We start from the raw sequence: 18,578 nt of genomic DNA on the forward strand, positions 1-18,578 counted from the left end.
ACTTGGCAATCGACTCCTACGGACTTTCCCCTAAAGATGGCAGCAAAGATGGCAACATTTCCGGAAAGGTACTGGCTTGATGAAATTCATTCTGGACTCTCTATCCGACCACATAAAGACCTCGGGATACTTCGGTTTGGCTTTAGGGACCCTCTACTCACTACCACGTAAGTGTAATGTTGTTTGGAACTGTAGAAGAGGTATAAAAATAGCGTTTTGTAGCGGCGAAATAATATGCCCTTCTCACTTCCACGCTAACGAGTTTTGACTAAAAACGGTAACATCGAACTTTCTCAAAACACATCCGAATGACATGATTTGGATGTCAACTCAACGTATGTCTCCCAATCATCCGTAAATTGATCTAAAGTGCATTTTACTCCGGATAATTCCTTTAAAGCAATGATGCGATCGTGTTCCACTGATCGTTTTGGCCGAGGCGTAATGTCTCTCCAATTCGTATGTTTCCTCATGTTTTTTAATATCTTCTGCACTAACAAAGAAACATGTCAAATGCCACAAAACTCTTCCTTTGTTTGGTAACATAAGGCATATTTTCACTGCTTTTCAGCAAAATCTGAGAGATGTCATGTACATGGGTGGCTGAGTTGGCGTGGAATGACCATAATGCTGTAGCATTTACATCTTCCCAGACATTCAGGGCCAGATGTACGTACATTTGCGAACGTAGTGTTATCAGGGTCATGGACACACCGCAGATTGTTAGACCCAAGTTTCCGTCGTATTTATCAATCGTTCAATCCTTAGTGTAAACTGCGCCTTTCTCTGCCATTCTCCGCCCATAAACGCAATTTACGAACGTCCACAACTGAATGGCAGCGCCTACATACAAGCGCCGTTGAATGAAGTTAACTGATGACAACATTAAAAAGAATCAAACGTTTAGTGATCATGAAATAATACCATACATGATAAGATGTAAACAAGCAGGGAGATAATAAAGATCAGTAGTTCTACTCAAACTACTTGTGCACGTAGGCTATGGAAGATTGGTCAAATCTAGCAAGTAGGAAAGTTTAAGTGAATGTCGTGAAAGTGAAAGTAAGACATTCGAAAGGCCAACGAAAGTTAAGGTTGCTTTACAAATACTTTCACCACAAAAACTGGTGCTCTAAATAGCGATTCTGTTGCCTTTGAAAGGTTCTCTTATTGACGCATTGAACTGTAATTTGGATTAACACCTGCTTTTACAAGGCTGAAGTATTTAGGCGCAGAATAGACGTGCGCTTTCAGCAGCAGTCTTTGTACATACAGTGGAATACATAATTAGGCGCTCTTTACTCTTCCCCTCCCATCTTTTTACGCTAAACTCCCACTTTCCCCTGGATCCTCCCATGAATGCATATGCATGACATGACAAATGCAATCTGCCACTTTCAGCTCCCTCTACAGGCAGTTTGCGCTTTTATATCATTGCGGCCTGTTTGTACATACCTCGCTATGATTTTACACGCACATTGCGAAACAAATACGCCTGAAGTGGGCGCAAAAGTGTTAGTACATCTGGCCCTCAGTCTTGACACATTTAGTCAATTCTTGACAGCTCTCAGCAATTGGTGGGAGTGTCATCCACACTACTTGCCAAATGTCACCTTTTTTCCTCCAACCCAGTTGGCAGGACTCTCCATATTCATTTGATATATACTTGCCTGGCCCCAGATACAGACAGCTTGATAGGTTGCACACTTCACATGCTTAGCAAGAGACGCCCTTGTTGGTGGAATGGCATCATAGGACCTCTGCTTCCGTGCAAACAGCTCTACCACGAAAGGCTAACACAATATCACAACCAGTGAGGGCATGGACAAAAAGCATGCCATCTGACAGACTTACCATGACCAAATTCAATCCACAGCTCCTCTAAGCCTGCATCCAATAGAGTCCCAAAAACACTGAGTGCAATAGCAAGAATATCCGTGTCACAGGCCTTAATCAACACAGATTCTTCTGCGCGCATGTAGTTTAGCTGTGTGTGTGGAACGTTGGTAAACCTCACTCCCCGACGCCTCAAGAGTGCTGCTGGCATGCGAGCTAGTAGCCTGGGCTTTTAGGTCAATTGTCAGCACGCTCGACTCCCAATCCAAGGGGTTGCTGTTCGCGGGTTTGAGTCCGGGCGTGTGCAGGGCTGAATCGCACAGGTTCAATACAATGCAGGTTACACGCAACTGCATGAAGGGCATGCAGAAAGATTCTAGTGTCAGCCTCTTCATGGTTGCAAGGACTTAGGTCTTCCAGGCTGTCAGGTTTATGCAAAGAACATTTTCTTCTTTGGTCACAATCACCACATTGTCTGGACACCAAATCACAATTAGGTAAGCTAGAAACCCAAAAGCCCTTTGTGGGTCTTGTGGACCACAAAGTTCCCTTGCTGAAATTCATTGGCCAACTGAGGATGTGTTTGTTGTAAAGAGACCAGGTCTCTAAGGTGTATGGAAAGCCATCTAGCATAGTTGACATTATTGTTTGCAAAGAAGAAGGGGATGAGTGCAGACAATGATTGACAATACAAAGTGAAGTTTGCTTCTTTGAAAGACCTGATCAAAGAGAACATCACCAATTGCATTGACATCACAAGCTCCCAGAATTGAAACTGTGGACTCTTCATCTGCCTATTTTCACACCAGTCTTCCCAACTTAAAGAAGTATGGCCTTGATTGATATTCGAGAGAGAGAATAAATGGTATTCGATTGAGAAAGAGGATCAACGATATTCGAGAGTGAGCTTCGATAAACGATTTTCGAGTGCAGTCCAACTATTTTTGGCCACCATCTTGGAAACTAGCCTTGAAATAGATTTCTTTCTTTGCACTATTTATTTTGCCATGTTAAAATACATACAAATTTATGTCTAGATCATGTAAATACGCCCAGCCATTAAAGTTCTAAAGCAAAAAACGTTTTTCTTACATTTGATGTGGCGGCCATCTTGAAAAATGTCCGCCGTGTTGGATTTTCAGGTGGCTAATGTGCTTTCCTCAAAAAGTAGGTTCTAGTGATTTTGGTGCTTTGTCCAATTTTGGTGCTTGTATCACAAAGTGAACGATTGTCCTGGAATATGGACTTAACCTGCCGCACTATATTGATACGATTTGCATTAGCTTTGCACCAATTTCAGGGAAGCCTGTTTAATGAATAGTACAGTATAAGGCTATATAATAAGATGTGGTGGTGTTGAAGCCTATAGCCCAATGTTTTCTTGTCAAGTGCTCTGTTTGTGACATTTTTTGTAATAAAGAGCACAAAATAAATACTTGTTGGCCTCCATAGTAGAACTTTGTAGGCCTACACATTCAGGAACAGGTATTGGGTTCTGGCCGAATTCGAGTAACATAAAAGTAATAAGTAATGTAAAAAATGACTCTCCATAGAGGGTAACTAAGTAAAGTAACGGGTTACTTTTTTAAGAGAAGTAACGAGTAACGAGCAAACACTACTTTTTAAAAGTAACTTCCCCAACACTGGTTATCTTTTTAAGTATATTTTTGGGGGCTTTTTATGCCTTTTAATGAGATAGGACGGTGGAGAATGACAGAAAGCGAGTGGGAGAGAGAGTTGGGGTGGGATCCGGAAAGGACCACGGGGTGGGAATCGAACCCGGGTTGTTGGCATACGGTGCAGGTGCCCCAGCCAGTCGAGCCCTTTAACATGTACATTTTTGCCCCTTTTTGTGCTTTGTATACATACATCATCTATGCCACCAAAGAACATGTGTCCCCACCAAAGCTGAGATCAAACCTACGCCCTTGGGATCTTGTATGTTTTTCGTAATGCATGGTTGGACTAAAACACCAATGTAGTTTTGACTCATAATCAACAACAGATTTGAGTTAACATAATTCCATTGTAAATCATTCTGGATTCCAGTGATCCAAAATAGTTATCGACATGTGAATTTGGCTGCATTAAAAAACAATTTTAGACATGGGTTTTGTCTCCATATTTCTATCTATACTGTAGACCAAAGATCTAAATAGCTGTATATTTGTCCGATTTGCCAGTAAAGGAATGTAGTATCTCTTCTTGCTTCTTTTGGTAAAAAAAAGGCCTACCCTTTGATGGATTTGAAGTGGATAAGTGTCCTGGAATACAGCCCATGATTGACTGTGGGCACGCGTGTGTGTGTGTGTGTGTGTGTGTGTGTGTGTGTTCAGTGTGTCCATCAGCCACACCACCCGCACAGAGCTTTTCAATTAGAGGTTGTGTCTTCAGGCCTGTTTACAACAGCTTATCATAGCAGACATTTCCACGCTGATCCCACTAGTTCATTGAGCATGTTTATATCGCTGAATTGACCCATGACTAACCTACTTTTTCAGAAAATTGCCCTACTTACTTACTGAGGTGACTCAAGAATCTGAAGGGAAGTACCAACCACATGGTGTCTCAACCGTTCCCCCTTTGACCACAACTGATAGAAGGGAGGTATCCTACTGGGGTACTCATACACTTTGGAGCATATGGACAGGCCCATTGTCACAAGAACAATCATGGATTAATCATGAATCAAAGCCAAATTAGTCAGAAAATGATCTCAGATGTGCTCAGAACACATTGAAAATATACTGGTAATTTTCTGCTAAGCCTACCATTTCTCTATTCCCCTATATTCAGAAGAAGACATTTCAACATGTCAAAGAACTGTTCAAGCTCTGCCAGACAGGATGTGTCAACATGTTTGAGTTATTTGTGCCAAGTCCTTCCTGAAACACGTCAGATGCAGAAGTGCTGCATATTTGTCTATTTACCCTGTCTCTGAGCCTGGGCTTAAGTGCTGCAGAATAAGTGGCTTTTATTAACATACCTGTGTAAATATATGGTAGTTCATATTGCTCAGGTCATGGGGTTCCCTAATTGTGAAACTACACCCTTCAAGATACCCAGAGTCACTCACCAGGAATTCTGGCACGGAAAGACACGCCACTCAAGGGTCCTGTCTGTGCTTGCATTTCTGTGGACAGCCATGTTCCCATCCAAAAACAACCCAGAGAACACTATAGTCCAAAACAGTGACACCATTATAAACTTATTGTCCTTTTCTCCAAAAGCAATGTGTTACCGTAGTATTGAAATCATAGGCGTATTGCATCTTGTACAGGCTTGCTGTGTGTTGATTCAGACATGGTTACAGACATGATTGTCCTAATCTAGCCCCTGACAGCAGCTGACCTTAGAATAGAATCCTGTCCTGATATGCCAGGTCTGGGATGGGTGCCACCCAGAGTCCATTGCATTCTGGGATGGTTACTCAAAGAAGCATGGAGCCACATCATTATCATGGGTTGCCAGTTCTGTCTGGAAAATAATAGTTCCTTTAAATAGACACATAGAGCCTTTAGGTACATTCACATGCCTCTCACGAGGCAGACCCATTTCCTAAAACTAGTTCAAAAATCATAGGGGCTACCACTGGAGAGCATTTTTCATATTAATTGATATGTTCTTTCTTTCTCTAATAGAATTGTAGCCAACCCATCACACCCCTTTCATAGCCAATATACAAACTGCAAGAGCACTGTTTTCTTTTTCCCCTACAAACTACTATTCTAAAGCAGTCTTTACAGTCGTTCTAATCTGACATTGGAGTAAGTGTTGTGTCTCATGAATGTTTCATGTTTCTTTGTTATCTAATGGATCAGTGTAGAAGCTTGTTGTTATCGTCATTAATGTGTGTTAAAATGTAACATGTTAACACTTTAACTTCATCTCATGTTAATGCTATGCAGCACACCTTCCCTTTGGAGCAATAAAGTGTAAATAATTTCCATCTAAAAACACTTTTTTCAGTTCATATTACAGCCCAATTTGAAGATAGATTACAGTCTCGGTCAGAATCTACTCCTGGTTGTGTGTATTACCTTAGCAGTACAACTCTAAAGCAGTGCTCTTCCATATTGAATCTGGGACATCTGAGTATCATTCCAGGTAATCTAACAGCTTCAAGGTTCAGTTTCAGGTTCAGTTTTCCTACATGCATGCCTAAACCCCCCCCCCCGCAACATGTTCAACTTCCTGCCAGTCCGTCATTGCTGTTCCTTCTAAAATTATGACAGCTTTGCACCATGTGGTGATATCATTGCAGACTCAGGGGTCCTTCAGGCATTCCTGTAAGGACCACAGAAAGCCCAGGGTGAAACTAAGCACTTTTGGACTGCTAGTCTCACAGTGGTTAGGTACTTTCTCATGATTCACCAGCGCCTTGTTCTGATTGGTGGAGGAGTCCAGATATAAGGCGGAGAGCGACTCAGCCTGCCACAGCCTACAGACTCTCAGCATGGAGCTCACCTGCACCCTCCTCCTGGCCCTGCTGGCCCTGGGCTCTGGAATTCCCCTCTCCTCGGAAGAGACTGACAACCGCCTGTTAGCTGAGGTAAGTCAGCCTCTACAGGACTAAATCAGATACACAACACATGTAGTTATGAAAGGAATAGAATTCTGAAATTTAGAAAGATAATATGATATATGACAGATATCAGTGTGAAAATATGTTTGGGATCCGCGGGAAAAATCTGTGGCCATTGACTTCCAGCTGAACAAAATACCTCTTTCAGCAAAACGGCAGAATTACATCTCATTACATTGACAGCTATAATTTCACTCTTACTAAAATCAATGTTTGGTCTGTAAGAACATTGTGATATTACATTTCATTTAACACTTCTCTATTGAATTAACCCTCCTTCCTTTTGTTTTTCCTTGTGTTCAGAAATATCTCCGTAAGTTTTACCACCTGCCAAATGGACTCCAGGGATCCCGTAAGCCCTCAGGCAGCTTTGAGAGCAAAGTCCGGGAGATGCAGGCTTTCTTCGGCCTGGAGGTGACGGGCAGCCTTGATGACAAGACCCTGGAGGTCATGCAGCAGCCCAGGTGTGGAGTTCCTGATGTGGCTGAATACAACGTCTTCCCCAGGAACCTCAAATGGGAAAAAACCGAAGTGACATACAGGTAACTCACACAACACTGGATAAAGAAGTAGAACATAAGAATGGGAAGACATCAGCCATCAAAAGAGTATGACTGATGGTATGATTGTCGTGGCTTTGCTCTTTAGAATAGTCAACTACACTCCTGACTTACCCAACTCCGATGTGGACAAGGTGCTCCATAAAGCACTGAAGGTGTGGAGCGGTGTGACCCCTCTGACCTTCAGGAGGATAAAAGAGGGCATTGCAGACATCATGATCCAGTTTGGACATGGAGGTTAGGCATTCATGCTTTTCCATGACTGTTGTTGCTTATGCAGATGAGTAAATTAGTGAGAGCCTTGTTGTGAAACGTTCATAAAAATAAACTCTTCCACTTCCTCAGAGCACGGAGACTTCAATCCTTTTGATGGTCCAAATGGTCTGTTGGCCCATGCCTATCCCCCTGGTCAGGGCCTGGGAGGAGACACCCACTTTGATGAAGATGAGAAGTGGACAGAAGACTCAGAAGGTAAAGCTTTAAGGTGTTGGATCTGTTCAGTCAATTAGGGTCAGTCAATTAGGGTCTAGCTATGGGAATAGTGTATGGCAGCTAACCATATTATTTCATGTTCTGATATGACATGCACAACGTTTGACTATGTTAAGTGATAGGAGCATAACATAAAGTGACCAAATTGCTTTGCAATATTTTAACCCAGAAATACTTATGGGTGTTGATTTACAGTAATGTTAACAGTAAGCTACGATCTAGCTGTTCTAACAATATTAGTGCTGTTATCACCAGTTGTAGGCTAATAACTATTTAAATTTGATTGCTGGTTATGTTAGCGCAGATTGAATAGGCGGTGTCGGCCAACTCGATAGGGCAGTTGTAACATTGGACAGCGCGCAATGGTCTTAGGTTAGCACAGCTTGACTTGAGCACAAAGTGCAGCTGAATAGGTGGTGTCTCTGTTGGCCAGGCTGTTGGTTTGTTTGGCTCGCCATATCTACCAACTGAACTCTGCTCCTGTACTCATCTTATCTAGAGTATAATCTGTTTCGGGTGGCGGTCCATGAGTTCGGTCACGCCCTCGGCCTGGCTCACTCTGCAGACCCAGGGGCCCTGATGTTCCCCATCTACTCGTACACTACAGGATACCCCCTGTCTGAAGATGATGTGGAAGGGATACAGTCTCTCTATGGTGAGTGCAGTTTCCAAGGTGTTACTTCTTGAGTGATGTTTCATGTTTTGATTTTTTGATATATATCATGATCAATATGTTGCCATATTCCCACACTTACATCATTGCAACCCTCCATCCTGAAATCATAATATAGGGAAAAACCCTGATTCGGACAAAAAAGTGCATCCTAAGCCAGTGGCCCCAAACAAATGTGACCCAATGCTGACATTTGATGCCGTGACAGAGCTTAGAGGAGAAACACTTGTCTTCAAAGGGAGGTGTGTCCAGTAATCCATTGTTCTAATTTAATATATATAATTCAATATAATTCATTGTTCTAATTCAATATATTGTGTGCATGAATATGCATATACTGTATGTTACTGTATCTTCTATATTTATTGGTGACATTGATACGTTGATGCTTTGACTTGACTGTATTTTACCCCTTTGCTGTTGCTGGGTAGATTTTATTGGCGACTGCATCAAAACATGCCTGAGCCTGAGCTGACCCTGATCAAGTCCACGTGGCCAATGCTCCCAAACAGAGTGGACGCTGCGTTTGAGAACCCTAGCAAGGACAGGGTGTACATATTCAGTGGTAGGCTGTGGCTATTCTCATAGGGGTTGTTCCTCCTAACATGTCTGGACATGTCTATAAGGCTTACGGGCAGTCAGTGAATTAATGACGGTGCTCTGAACTCTGACAGGCATCCGTATGTGGGCCCTTAATGGCTACGACCTGGTGGAAGGCTACCCGAAATACATCCATAAACTGGGCCTACCAAAGAAAATCAGAAAGATAGATGCTGCTGTGTACATTCCAGACACGGGCAAGACCCTTCTCTTCACTGACGAAGACTACTGGAGGTGAGCTATGTCTCTCTCCTTTCATTTCCCTGTCCTCTCTCCGTCTTGTCTTCTATCTGCCAGATATATTGCCAAAGCAGTCATAGAAAGGATGAGGAATATCACACATCTCTTTTATATCTGGATATATTGTAAATAATCAAATCCATTTACACCATCACTGTATGATGGAAACACCAAACGGGGTAATCATCTTTTTCACAGCTATGATGAAGAATCAGGCCAGATGGACAGTGGATATCCCAGATCCATTGAGGATGATTTCCCTGGAATAGGAGATGAAGTGGACGCTGCTGCATATCATTATGGTATGTCAAACCATCCCACTCATTTACAAGCGCTCAAGAAAAACATATTATATGTCATATTGAACTCACAATGAGGTTGATGGATTCTAACTCATTATTTGATTTCCACAGGACATTTGAATTTCTTCCGCAAAAGCCTGCAGTTTGAGTACAGCTACAACTCACGGAAAGTCATCCGGCTCTTGAGACCTAACTCTTTTCTCAATGCAGTGTGTTAATTAACAAGTGAAAGAATGAAGTATGCAGGACAATACTACTCTATTTATGAAACTGCTGTATTTGTGCATCTGCTGGGCCAGGTTTGATTGCTGATGTAAATGTGATTTATCACCCATAAGAGGGTGCTACTGATGACATGTCTAATGGACAGAATGTTTTTATTACTTATTTAATTATATAATTCATACAACATAAAAATGTCTGTGTGCACACATAAAATGTACTTGCGTTGGAACCTATTATAAAATATTAACAAAAGTATCTAAGTATAACTCACCTTATTCATGATTTTCACATTGAATATATCATAGTTTAAACATGCAGCAGAACATTTGGTTTGGTTTTGTAGAATCATATGACAGGATAATATATAAGGTTATCCCTGCCTCACTAAAAGCACAATGAAAACTACCAGAACAATACAGAAGTGCAGTGTATTTCTGACATACTGACCTGACCTGACCTGATCCTGACCAGAACACAACAAGGTCATTGGGAAAAGGATATGGTGCAGGCAGTATGCCTATAGTGTCTGAGACGGCACAGCCTGCAGTCAACACATAACGAGTCCAGCATGTATATCACATTCAGCAATATATTCACAGTGCTGCAAGAAGTTGAATGAGCCTTCTGTTACTGTGATGTCATTTCCTGCACTGGGCTAAACATGTTTTAAGAGTGCTAGTCTGCCCTCTGCTGTTTTCTTGGTTCTGTTCTTGGTTCAGCAGTTGCTCAGGTCTGGGTTGGCCACTGGGTGGGAGCAAACAACAAACAAAACACCCAACACAGTATTCATGGCAAGTCACCATTAAGGGCAAACAGGGATGTAGTGGAGGCTAAACGCATGTAAACGCACTTTACCCACCTCTGACATTTCAGAAATAGAGTTTATCGACCTCTAAAACAGTTTATTCACCAATACAATTACAACTTTAAGATTTAAAAATCACACTAAAAATCACACTAAAAATCCACATTCACTCACCAACACCATTTAATACCACTGGTATTGTTATAAACATTGGCCATAACCTCCACCATCATCAAACATGTTCTGATTGCCTTTTTAAATAATCCGATACCGCATGGCACAGTCCAATTTACCGTGATCACAGAATTCATCGTTTACCTCTTATTTTACCATAAACCCCTGAGGACAAATAATGTCATACTAATGATTCCTCACAAAGTGATGCCTTTTAGCCTTATGAAGTAAGGATCAAATTGAGGCTGATTTTGTGTCAAAAGAGCCTAAAGGATTATGACAGGGTTGCACCACATGATGGCAGCAGTCAGCAATACCAAGATGTCCTGGGTAAGCAGTCTGTTTGAAGTGTCAGATAGCATATTGTAGCTACTTTTGACAAGACATTCTTGAACAGATACTAAAACCCCACACATGATATCAGAGCCTTCTGTAAAACCAGTCCTATGGACCTCTGACAACGTATGCAGTGACACCCATAATTATTAATAACCACAGATTGAGACAATGAGATAGCAGGTAAGTATGGGAGGAATGTGATGCAGATGAGGGCCACCACAGCTCAGAGGCAGCCCTATGGATGCAGCACCATTGACATTATACACAAATGAATTTATAATTCTCACCTGTATAACTATTATACTGCGATACAACAAAATGTGTACTGCATGTGAGTAACTTCAGATGCTTGATACATTGTGCACTCTTTAGTAACTATGTGAAAGATCAGCAAGTAAGTCATATTTTAACTGGGTTTGGTGGTGTGTGGTGGTGGAGGTGATGGTGTCAGTAAAGCTGATGAGTAACTCACAGTGTTCAAATATTACAGTACTCGTGAAAGTAAGTGGAACTTGGCTCTACAAATACATTTTAGTGGAACTTGGCTCTACAAATATCTTTTTGAGTGGAGAAAGTAAACCTCTAATGACATTTGTGGGCCAGTAAGTCCTGGTGAGGTAGAGACATGTGTGGGTAATTAGGACATTCTCCCCTGGACTTCTCATTTCCTGCTGAAGTGCGTCACAGATCAGTGTGAGATAGCCCTGCCTAGGCAGGCTGCTTTGAGGTGATCTCACGGCTCATTTCACATAGGCCGCTCAGCGAAAATAAAACAAAAAGGAACAGTTACTACACTTGAACCGAACTGAGCGGCACTTAAAAACCTGTCACTTCACTGTGTTTCTGTCTTAGATGAAGCCCCACCGTAATTCTCTGAAAAAGAGTTCTTTGCTCAGCTGTGGCAAATTGTGCTCTTGCACAGTGAGGTGAGACTGGTGTCACCAAAAAAGTGCTAGTAATAGAAATCTATCTAAATAGAAAAGACAAAATCTTGAAAAGACTGTAAAAAAGCTAGCACTTTTTGGTTTGGAGGGTTTTCCAGTTCAGGAAACCAACGGAAAAGCTGGGAAAGAGAAGGAGCGAAAAACTCAAAAAGGAAGAGTGAAAGCCAAAAAATGAAACAAATGGGCAAAGTGAGAGAATGAAAGAGTCACAGGCACAGACACACACACTGTTAACTTGAGCTGTGCTATTGTTTCTCTCCATAAGTAACTTGAGCTGTTGATCCACTGATGGATAGCAGATGTGTTGCGAGGGCGTCAGAGTGGGCGAAGCCCACAATCTCAGGATACGTCCCTTTTCCTCAGAAAGAACAAAAAATCCCCAGAGTAGATGGCCCATCCAAAGAGTTATGCAAGCGCCCAGAACTGGCTGCGCTAAACACCCCACACCACAGCCAGAGCAGTGCTACAGGCTGGGTGTTGCAATGGAGCAAAGATGCACTGGAATAAAACTTCCCCTTTCATGTTATTTTTCCCTCTATGCTTGAGAGGTCCTGAAAAAAGCAGCATGCCACTGCAGAGAGGTTAACAGATTCAGCCTTTCCTACTCATTATTGTAAATCCCTGTTGAGTTCCTGTTCAAAACGCATAAAGGATTTTGCAGATGAACAGATTAAAGTGCCTCCTGCCCAAAAACAATATAATGTCCCTTGGGTCCATCCTATGCAAGTAGTGAATTACTGTAGCAAATCATATAGATACAGTATGTCATCCTCTTCATTTATAACAAATGCAAGCTTTGGGAATTTTAATTAGATTTATTTACAGTCCTGTTGCTATACAATGTCCTGATTTGACCCTCATAAAAAGTTCAGTGGTTTCATTGGTCAGTTGGAATGGGTACCATAGCAACGGCAGAAAAAAATTCAAAACTAAAGAGTAAATTTAATCATGATCTCAGCATGTAAATTTGCCCTTTAAAGCATCATTGTTTTAAAGTTTCCTACAAAACCATTCTACAAAGGCTCACTCTTTGGACCAGACAAGATCATTCCAGTTTTTCCCATCAAGTAGATTGGATAATCCAATTAGATAAAGTCACTCTCCTTGCATTAGCATGAGTGTGCTGCCAGCTCAGTGGGAACTTTGTTGTGGGGATCCCTGGTGATTATGTGACATGCTCATTAGCTGTGGAGGTTTCATAGGCTCCAGTGCTTTACAACAGTGAGAGGGGGGATTCAACTCAAAGAGAAACTTTGAGACAGCTCTGGCCTCCATCTACCACAGCAGGTTTGCATAGGGTCAGATGCTCTCTTGGTAAGCAGGCTGCACATGTTTGTGGACACTGATGTCTGTAAATACACTCAACATACAATGTATATGTTGTTTGTGTAGTTTGTCACAGAATACAAATAGAGTGCCAAAGTGCATAAGTATATGCAGGAGCCATAAAAGGGTTGGACTATAAGACGTCTCTTGAGAGTACATTTGGACTGAAACCCAAGCAGTGCACTGAATAGGCTTTGAGGCCTGGCCCAACAATGGCCTCCTCTCTCTGCCTGCAGCACGCCATCTATTGTGTGACTGAGCTGATGCTGTGAGCGCTGAGATCTGCTCCTGACATATACAGTACGGTAAAACAAGCAGTAACTGCTTCAGTGGTTGTTGTCAGTGCATGTCTTTGGACTGAATCGGTCTGGGGACTGTTGGACATTTCAGCTTACTCTGAAGTTGTTATTTAGTGCCAGTGGTGTTGTTCATTTGAGGAACTTAATATTTCCTCTTTGTATGTTTCATTTTAGAGTCTGTTTTTCCCTCACACTCATCTTATCATCACATGCACACCATGTCTGTGACTAATCATTTACATACAAAATGACCAGCATGCAGCAAGGAAGATCAGTGCAATTGACTGCATAAGTGCAGTTTAGTCAGAGACCTGTCCAAAAGGAATTCAATGACAACACAAATATGACATTTTCCAAAGGAAACATGGTATACTACAGTGTAATGACCATCAATTCTCCATTCACTAAGAGCATTTGAAGAATTATAATAAACCATACTGAGTTCATTCAATCTTTACAGTAGGATTGCACACCTGGTGCCAGATTTAGGAATAAATCGTATCAATGTAGGTCACAAACAACATTTTTATACTAATAGTGTAGCCTCAGACCAGTAGCACAATCCTCCATGTGTAATACTCTCTCTCCCTCACCCTCTCTCTCTCCCTCACCCTCTCTCTCTCTCTCTCTCTCTGTGTATGTGTGAGTGTGTGTATCTGAGAAAGAGAGAGAGGGTGGGGGTGGGGGGGGGTATAGAGGTGGTGGTGGTAGTGGGGGGGGGCAGGGTTGAATAAAAGGCCATCATTAAAAGCCATCTGCAGAAAGTGCTGCCAGTCTTAGCTGCACAATGAGCACTGTTTGTTAGCGATAACAAGCCCTCGCCTCTGAAGTTTCTTGGCTCATGGCTACATGGCTATCTCATTTCTTATTCACATGACTGTAAAGAGCCTGTATTCATTAGCAGGGGGTCACTTGCGCTTCAGCCTGGTTGGTGCTCACGGAGCAGGACGCAGAAGTCAGAAGTTCCCCTTTTCTGTCGACATCTGAGTGCTAACACAAGGCTGGTTAATTGATGTACAGTACCACACCCACCTGGGTCAGTAACCAATGCCTTGAATAAGGCTAAATTATGACGATCTGTACATCGTTGCTATCGACTGCTTGACTCTGAAGAAGACACATGGGCGTCAAAACGTTAGTCGCTTTGCACTAATTAAATTCACTAAAAGCTTTGTGTGCTCTGGTCCTGCTCTCTGGTCCTAAATAGACCTTGGGTCTCCTCATAGCCTGTATTCATTGTTGATGTGTTGTGTCTGAAGGACCAGATATTTGATGCGACTCTGTGAGACTTTACTTGGATAGTACGCCCACAGAGACTTACGAAGAACTGCTAAGAACCATACACATACACATAAACATAATAAATCATTGGTTAAGATTCAATTTCAGTATGTCAAATTGTTGTTAAACAATTACACTGCAGTACCTTAAATCCAACCCCCAACCTTAACTTTAAAGTCTTTAACCATAAGTTGTTGGTAACAGGTCCAGAGTTGCATCTGTAGATAGTCTGTGGGGGGGACTATCCAAGTAAAGTGTGACCAGATATTTTCTTTTAAACGTGGGGATTTGTTTGCAAGCTTGCAAGTGTCCATATCATATCATATGGCTCCTATATGAATAGAATACTTACTCAAAGGCTCAGGCTCATGGATCACTTCTCACACACTAGTGATCATTATGGTAGTGTTTTGTTTATGTGGTTAAACATTACAGGAAAATAAATGGGTAAAAATGGGTAAAAATTACAGGACATAATCTGTCTGTTTTTTTTACATCCCAAATCTGCATGTTATCTCTCTAATCTCTAATGGGTCTAACAGATTATTTGTTTTCTCTCATAATATCATATATGTTTAAATTGACTAATCAAGATAAGGATCATCTTGATTATAACAATAACAATTGCCTTTAACACCTTTCCATACAGCTTATCCACACATTGTCTGTGTATTTGATACAAGCTCAAAGCCCATCTAATTCACTGAATTTGTTTTATCTAGAACATGCTGTTAATGTCTGAGAAGCTCAATGTCAGTGGGCCACAGGGTAAAATGAGTTGACAGTCTGAAAGTCAATGCTTTTTGTGCTACTAACAAGTCCTACCATGGTTGTGCAATTCACCCACAACTGGTTAAAGCCGGCTGAGTGTGGAAATGGATGAGGGGGTCATAAGTTCATTATGAGGTGAACATGCTTCATTCATGGCAGTTCTTTGAGTTCCTGACTGAGTCAGCCTTGACTTTTCAGTACAAAGTACAAATTGTGATAAAAAAAAACTGAACAAAACCGTAGGTTTATTCACTGTTTGGTGAGTTTATGACAGTCCATTAAAATAACAAGTATTTTTTGTCAATTGCAACAGCAAGATTAATCATTATAACATTCATGTATGATTTTGGTTTAAACAGTTATACAATCTTTTAAAGAAGTCTATGACAATGACCTAACTGGGTAACTGCTGACAGACTTAAGTAAACACCAACAACACAGTTGCTACTGACAAAACTGATCTCGGTTATGCCAATACAAAATAGAATAGTAATGTGTGTATTATTATTGACTTCATATGGGTTGCACAGATGGGCTTTGCAAATCACCCATAAATTTACCCAGATGCCATCATTATCAGAGTGCACGTGTTCTCTGTTGTTGCCAGGGCCATCTTATTAGCTCACTCCAATGGTATCAACAATATCAGAAACTACCCAAATACTCTATGTATCCTTGAAAGTTAAACCTTGAACTTCTGAACAGTTCTCTGTTGGTCAAAACATGCCTCAAGAGGTTGCATCCACAAAGCTGAGACTTTTTTGTTTTTGATAACACTGATTTTGCTACCCTGTGTCTACTAATATCCACCCACTGCCTTTTGTCTTCCTCTCGCTTGGTCTGGCGTTCCTACATACACAGGCGAGGCAGCAGGAGGTCTCTGGGCCAAGCCATCCTCTTTGCTTGTCACACACCCTGTTAGGAAATGGGTTTGGTAAGAAAGCACCCCCCCCCCCCCCCCTCTGTCTCTTTTGTCATTTGAGGGAGTCAGTTTCATCATTCTGTCTTTATATAATCTAATACAAACAGTGCCATACAAACTGGCACGTAAGGGTGTGTGTCCATTTTGTATGAATGGAAACCAATGCCTTTTGGGATCCACAGGGTATGACTGACTTTTACGCACAGACACATACACACCCAGCAATGGGAACTTCAACTTAGAAACAATTGTGAAAATATATCTTTAAAATATTTTTACCTTTGCAGTAAACTGATAAAAGAGCAGACCTCTATGTAATGGCTTCACTCCTCCACTTCCCCAGCCTTACCTGGCATGGTGTAAGACTCTTGATGTACAGTACGTGCCAGCAGAACAGTGAGGCAAAGTTAGTGAACTTACATAAACTGAACTAGCCTACCAATGCTATTCCAGTTGGCAATATGATGCTGAGTCAGTGCTGCACTCCCTGTCTTGAAGAGTGTTGTAACAACAGTAACAATAACAGTACGTACAGCCTAAATCTAGTGGAATGTGTAATATCTAATATTGGACCATGTAGGGTTAACCCTAGGTTATGTAGGGTTAACTTTATTCATTATTAGGCAAAATATCCTGATAATCAAATCAGAACACATGGAGCCAGTTATGTGGTTGCCCAGCAACAGTGCTCAAAAAGTTGCCCCATGTATCATCTTTAGAAGCAAAGAAATTGTAAGCTATAGTATGGAGACTTCAAAAGAATGTATTTTATATTCATACGTAAAGAAAGAGGGTAGGCCACAACAAAGGAATCCTTCGCTGTATGTTTACACTTAAAAAGCTTCTTTTCAGTTGAGATGTTTTATTTTATTTATAAATAAAAAACCTACTGTACATACAACTAAATTACGCGTGATGAAAGTAAAGTCACTAATAAACTTTCAAACATCTTACAAAATATTGAAGTTATTGAAGTTATCATCAAGAGCAACATTGCAAAATCAATACCAAAATTATTATGACAGCAGACTATTGTAGACATACTAACTTTTTACATAAGAATAACCACTACTGCTGGTGAATGGTGTTGTTATTCATTTGTGAAATAAATGAAAGACGCAAAGTTATAATGGTAATGGGAACAGTTTCACAGTCAATGTAAGTGGTTGTGAATGATCAGCCATCAATGAAAAATTAAACTCCAATACTTCATATACATACTTCTGTACATACTGTATACATACAATTTTAACAGAAAATGACTCTATTAAACCTGATTTCACACACACACTCACACACACACACACACACACACACACTGGAACATCAGTCAACATGACAGAAACACTTTAACGCAAGGAGGTTTAAGGCTGTGAACCTCCATAGCCATAACAAAAATGAAAATATTCTGAAAAATGTGCACCACACAATATCATCTGTGTCAGAGGACAGCCATGGAGAAAATACAGTCATGTCCATGTTGAAATACTGTGGTTATATTTACACTAATAAATGTTACTATAATATACTTTTTCTGCAATATAAAGGCATGAATGAATGATGGGGCAACCAGTTCTTTATCACTTGACTGTCATCATCATGGTATGTCTCTGAGAAAGCTGACGATGTGCATAGGTGCATAAGTGTTAGAGATGTCCAGTATGGCTCCCTATGGATCCACTTTACAGAGTATCATGACACAAACGCCAATGTATCCAGGTGTATGCAGCATAATCTAGCATCCTCATCAAATCTACGAATTTATAAATTACACAAAGTATTTACACCGGATTTACTATAGGCCTACAGTTAGAATGTTCCTTTGGCATTAAACTATTAGGGGTTTGCACAGCGTATCATCAGATCGGGACGTCGCCATATTGGAGATACTCGCCTCATTAGAAAGCATTAGGCACTGAAGTAAATCCCTAATAGTGCAGGGCGATATGTAGCAAAAAAAGGTGTTTGGAACATTTCATATAGATTTTTGCAAATTGTGTTTTTTCACTTCTTCAGACCTTATAGTTTGCAAAGTCAAGTCAAGTCAAGTCGGCTTTTATTGTCAATTTCTTTACATGCACTGGTCATACAAAGAATTGAAATTTCGTTTCTTACTTTCCCATGCAGACATAGACATGCTTTAAATACAGACATAGACATACTATGGACATAGCCATAGACAATAAACATTAAATTAAAGTGCA

At 41.0% G+C, this 18,578-nt stretch overlaps 1 protein-coding gene and 1 long non-coding RNA gene across 5 annotated transcripts; one reads left to right on the plus strand and one right to left on the minus strand.

Moving 5' to 3' along the window:
• The first annotated feature begins 5,025 nt into the window (after nucleotides 1-5,025).
• mmp13b (matrix metallopeptidase 13b) lies at nucleotides 5,026-9,759 on the plus strand. 4 transcript variants are annotated; one of them, XM_042064364.1, is made up of 11 exons: nucleotides 5,026-5,943; nucleotides 6,072-6,388; nucleotides 6,725-6,963; nucleotides 7,070-7,218; nucleotides 7,327-7,452; nucleotides 7,973-8,128; nucleotides 8,265-8,388; nucleotides 8,578-8,711; nucleotides 8,821-8,980; nucleotides 9,185-9,288; nucleotides 9,400-9,759. In XM_042064364.1, the coding sequence occupies exons 2-11, from the start codon at nucleotides 6,293-6,295 to the stop codon at nucleotides 9,504-9,506; spliced, it is 1,395 nt and encodes a 464-aa protein (XP_041920298.1). In that variant the 5' UTR covers nucleotides 5,026-5,943; nucleotides 6,072-6,292; the 3' UTR covers nucleotides 9,507-9,759. The 4 variants fall into 4 exon arrangements, with proteins under 4 accessions (XP_041920298.1, XP_041920296.1, XP_041920299.1 ...); XM_042064362.1 differs by having other exon boundaries at nucleotides 6,101-6,388; XM_042064365.1 differs by having other exon boundaries at nucleotides 6,214-6,388.
• Nucleotides 9,760-11,988: 2,229 nt separating this feature from the next.
• Nucleotides 11,989-18,332, minus strand: LOC121684365. Its single transcript, XR_006023118.1, has 3 exons — nucleotides 17,658-18,332; nucleotides 14,424-14,432; nucleotides 11,989-12,002 (listed from the first exon to the last, which is right to left on the minus strand). It is a non-coding gene; the product is annotated as an uncharacterized LOC121684365 (long non-coding RNA).
• Nucleotides 18,333-18,578: the final 246 nt, after the last annotated feature.

The sequence above is a fragment of the Alosa sapidissima genome, chromosome 15 (genome assembly GCF_018492685.1).
Source record: "Alosa sapidissima isolate fAloSap1 chromosome 15, fAloSap1.pri, whole genome shotgun sequence".
In the NCBI taxonomy this organism is placed as follows: Eukaryota; Metazoa; Chordata; class Actinopteri; order Clupeiformes; family Clupeidae; genus Alosa; species Alosa sapidissima.

What these genes read in the sequence shown, in the direction of transcription:
- mmp13b (XM_042064364.1), top strand. Translation starts at nt 6,293, where the DNA reads ATGGAGCTCACCTGCACCCTCCTCCTGGCCCTGCTGGCCCTGGGCTCT. An exon ending in AAAACCGAAGTGACATACAG is followed by an intron (nt 6,964 to 7,069) that starts GTAACTCACACA and finishes TTTGCTCTTTAG; the next exon opens with AATAGTCAACTACACTCCTG. An exon ending in AGGGATACAGTCTCTCTATG is followed by an intron (nt 8,129 to 8,264) that starts GTGAGTGCAGTT and finishes ATCATAATATAG; the next exon opens with GGAAAAACCCTGATTCGGAC.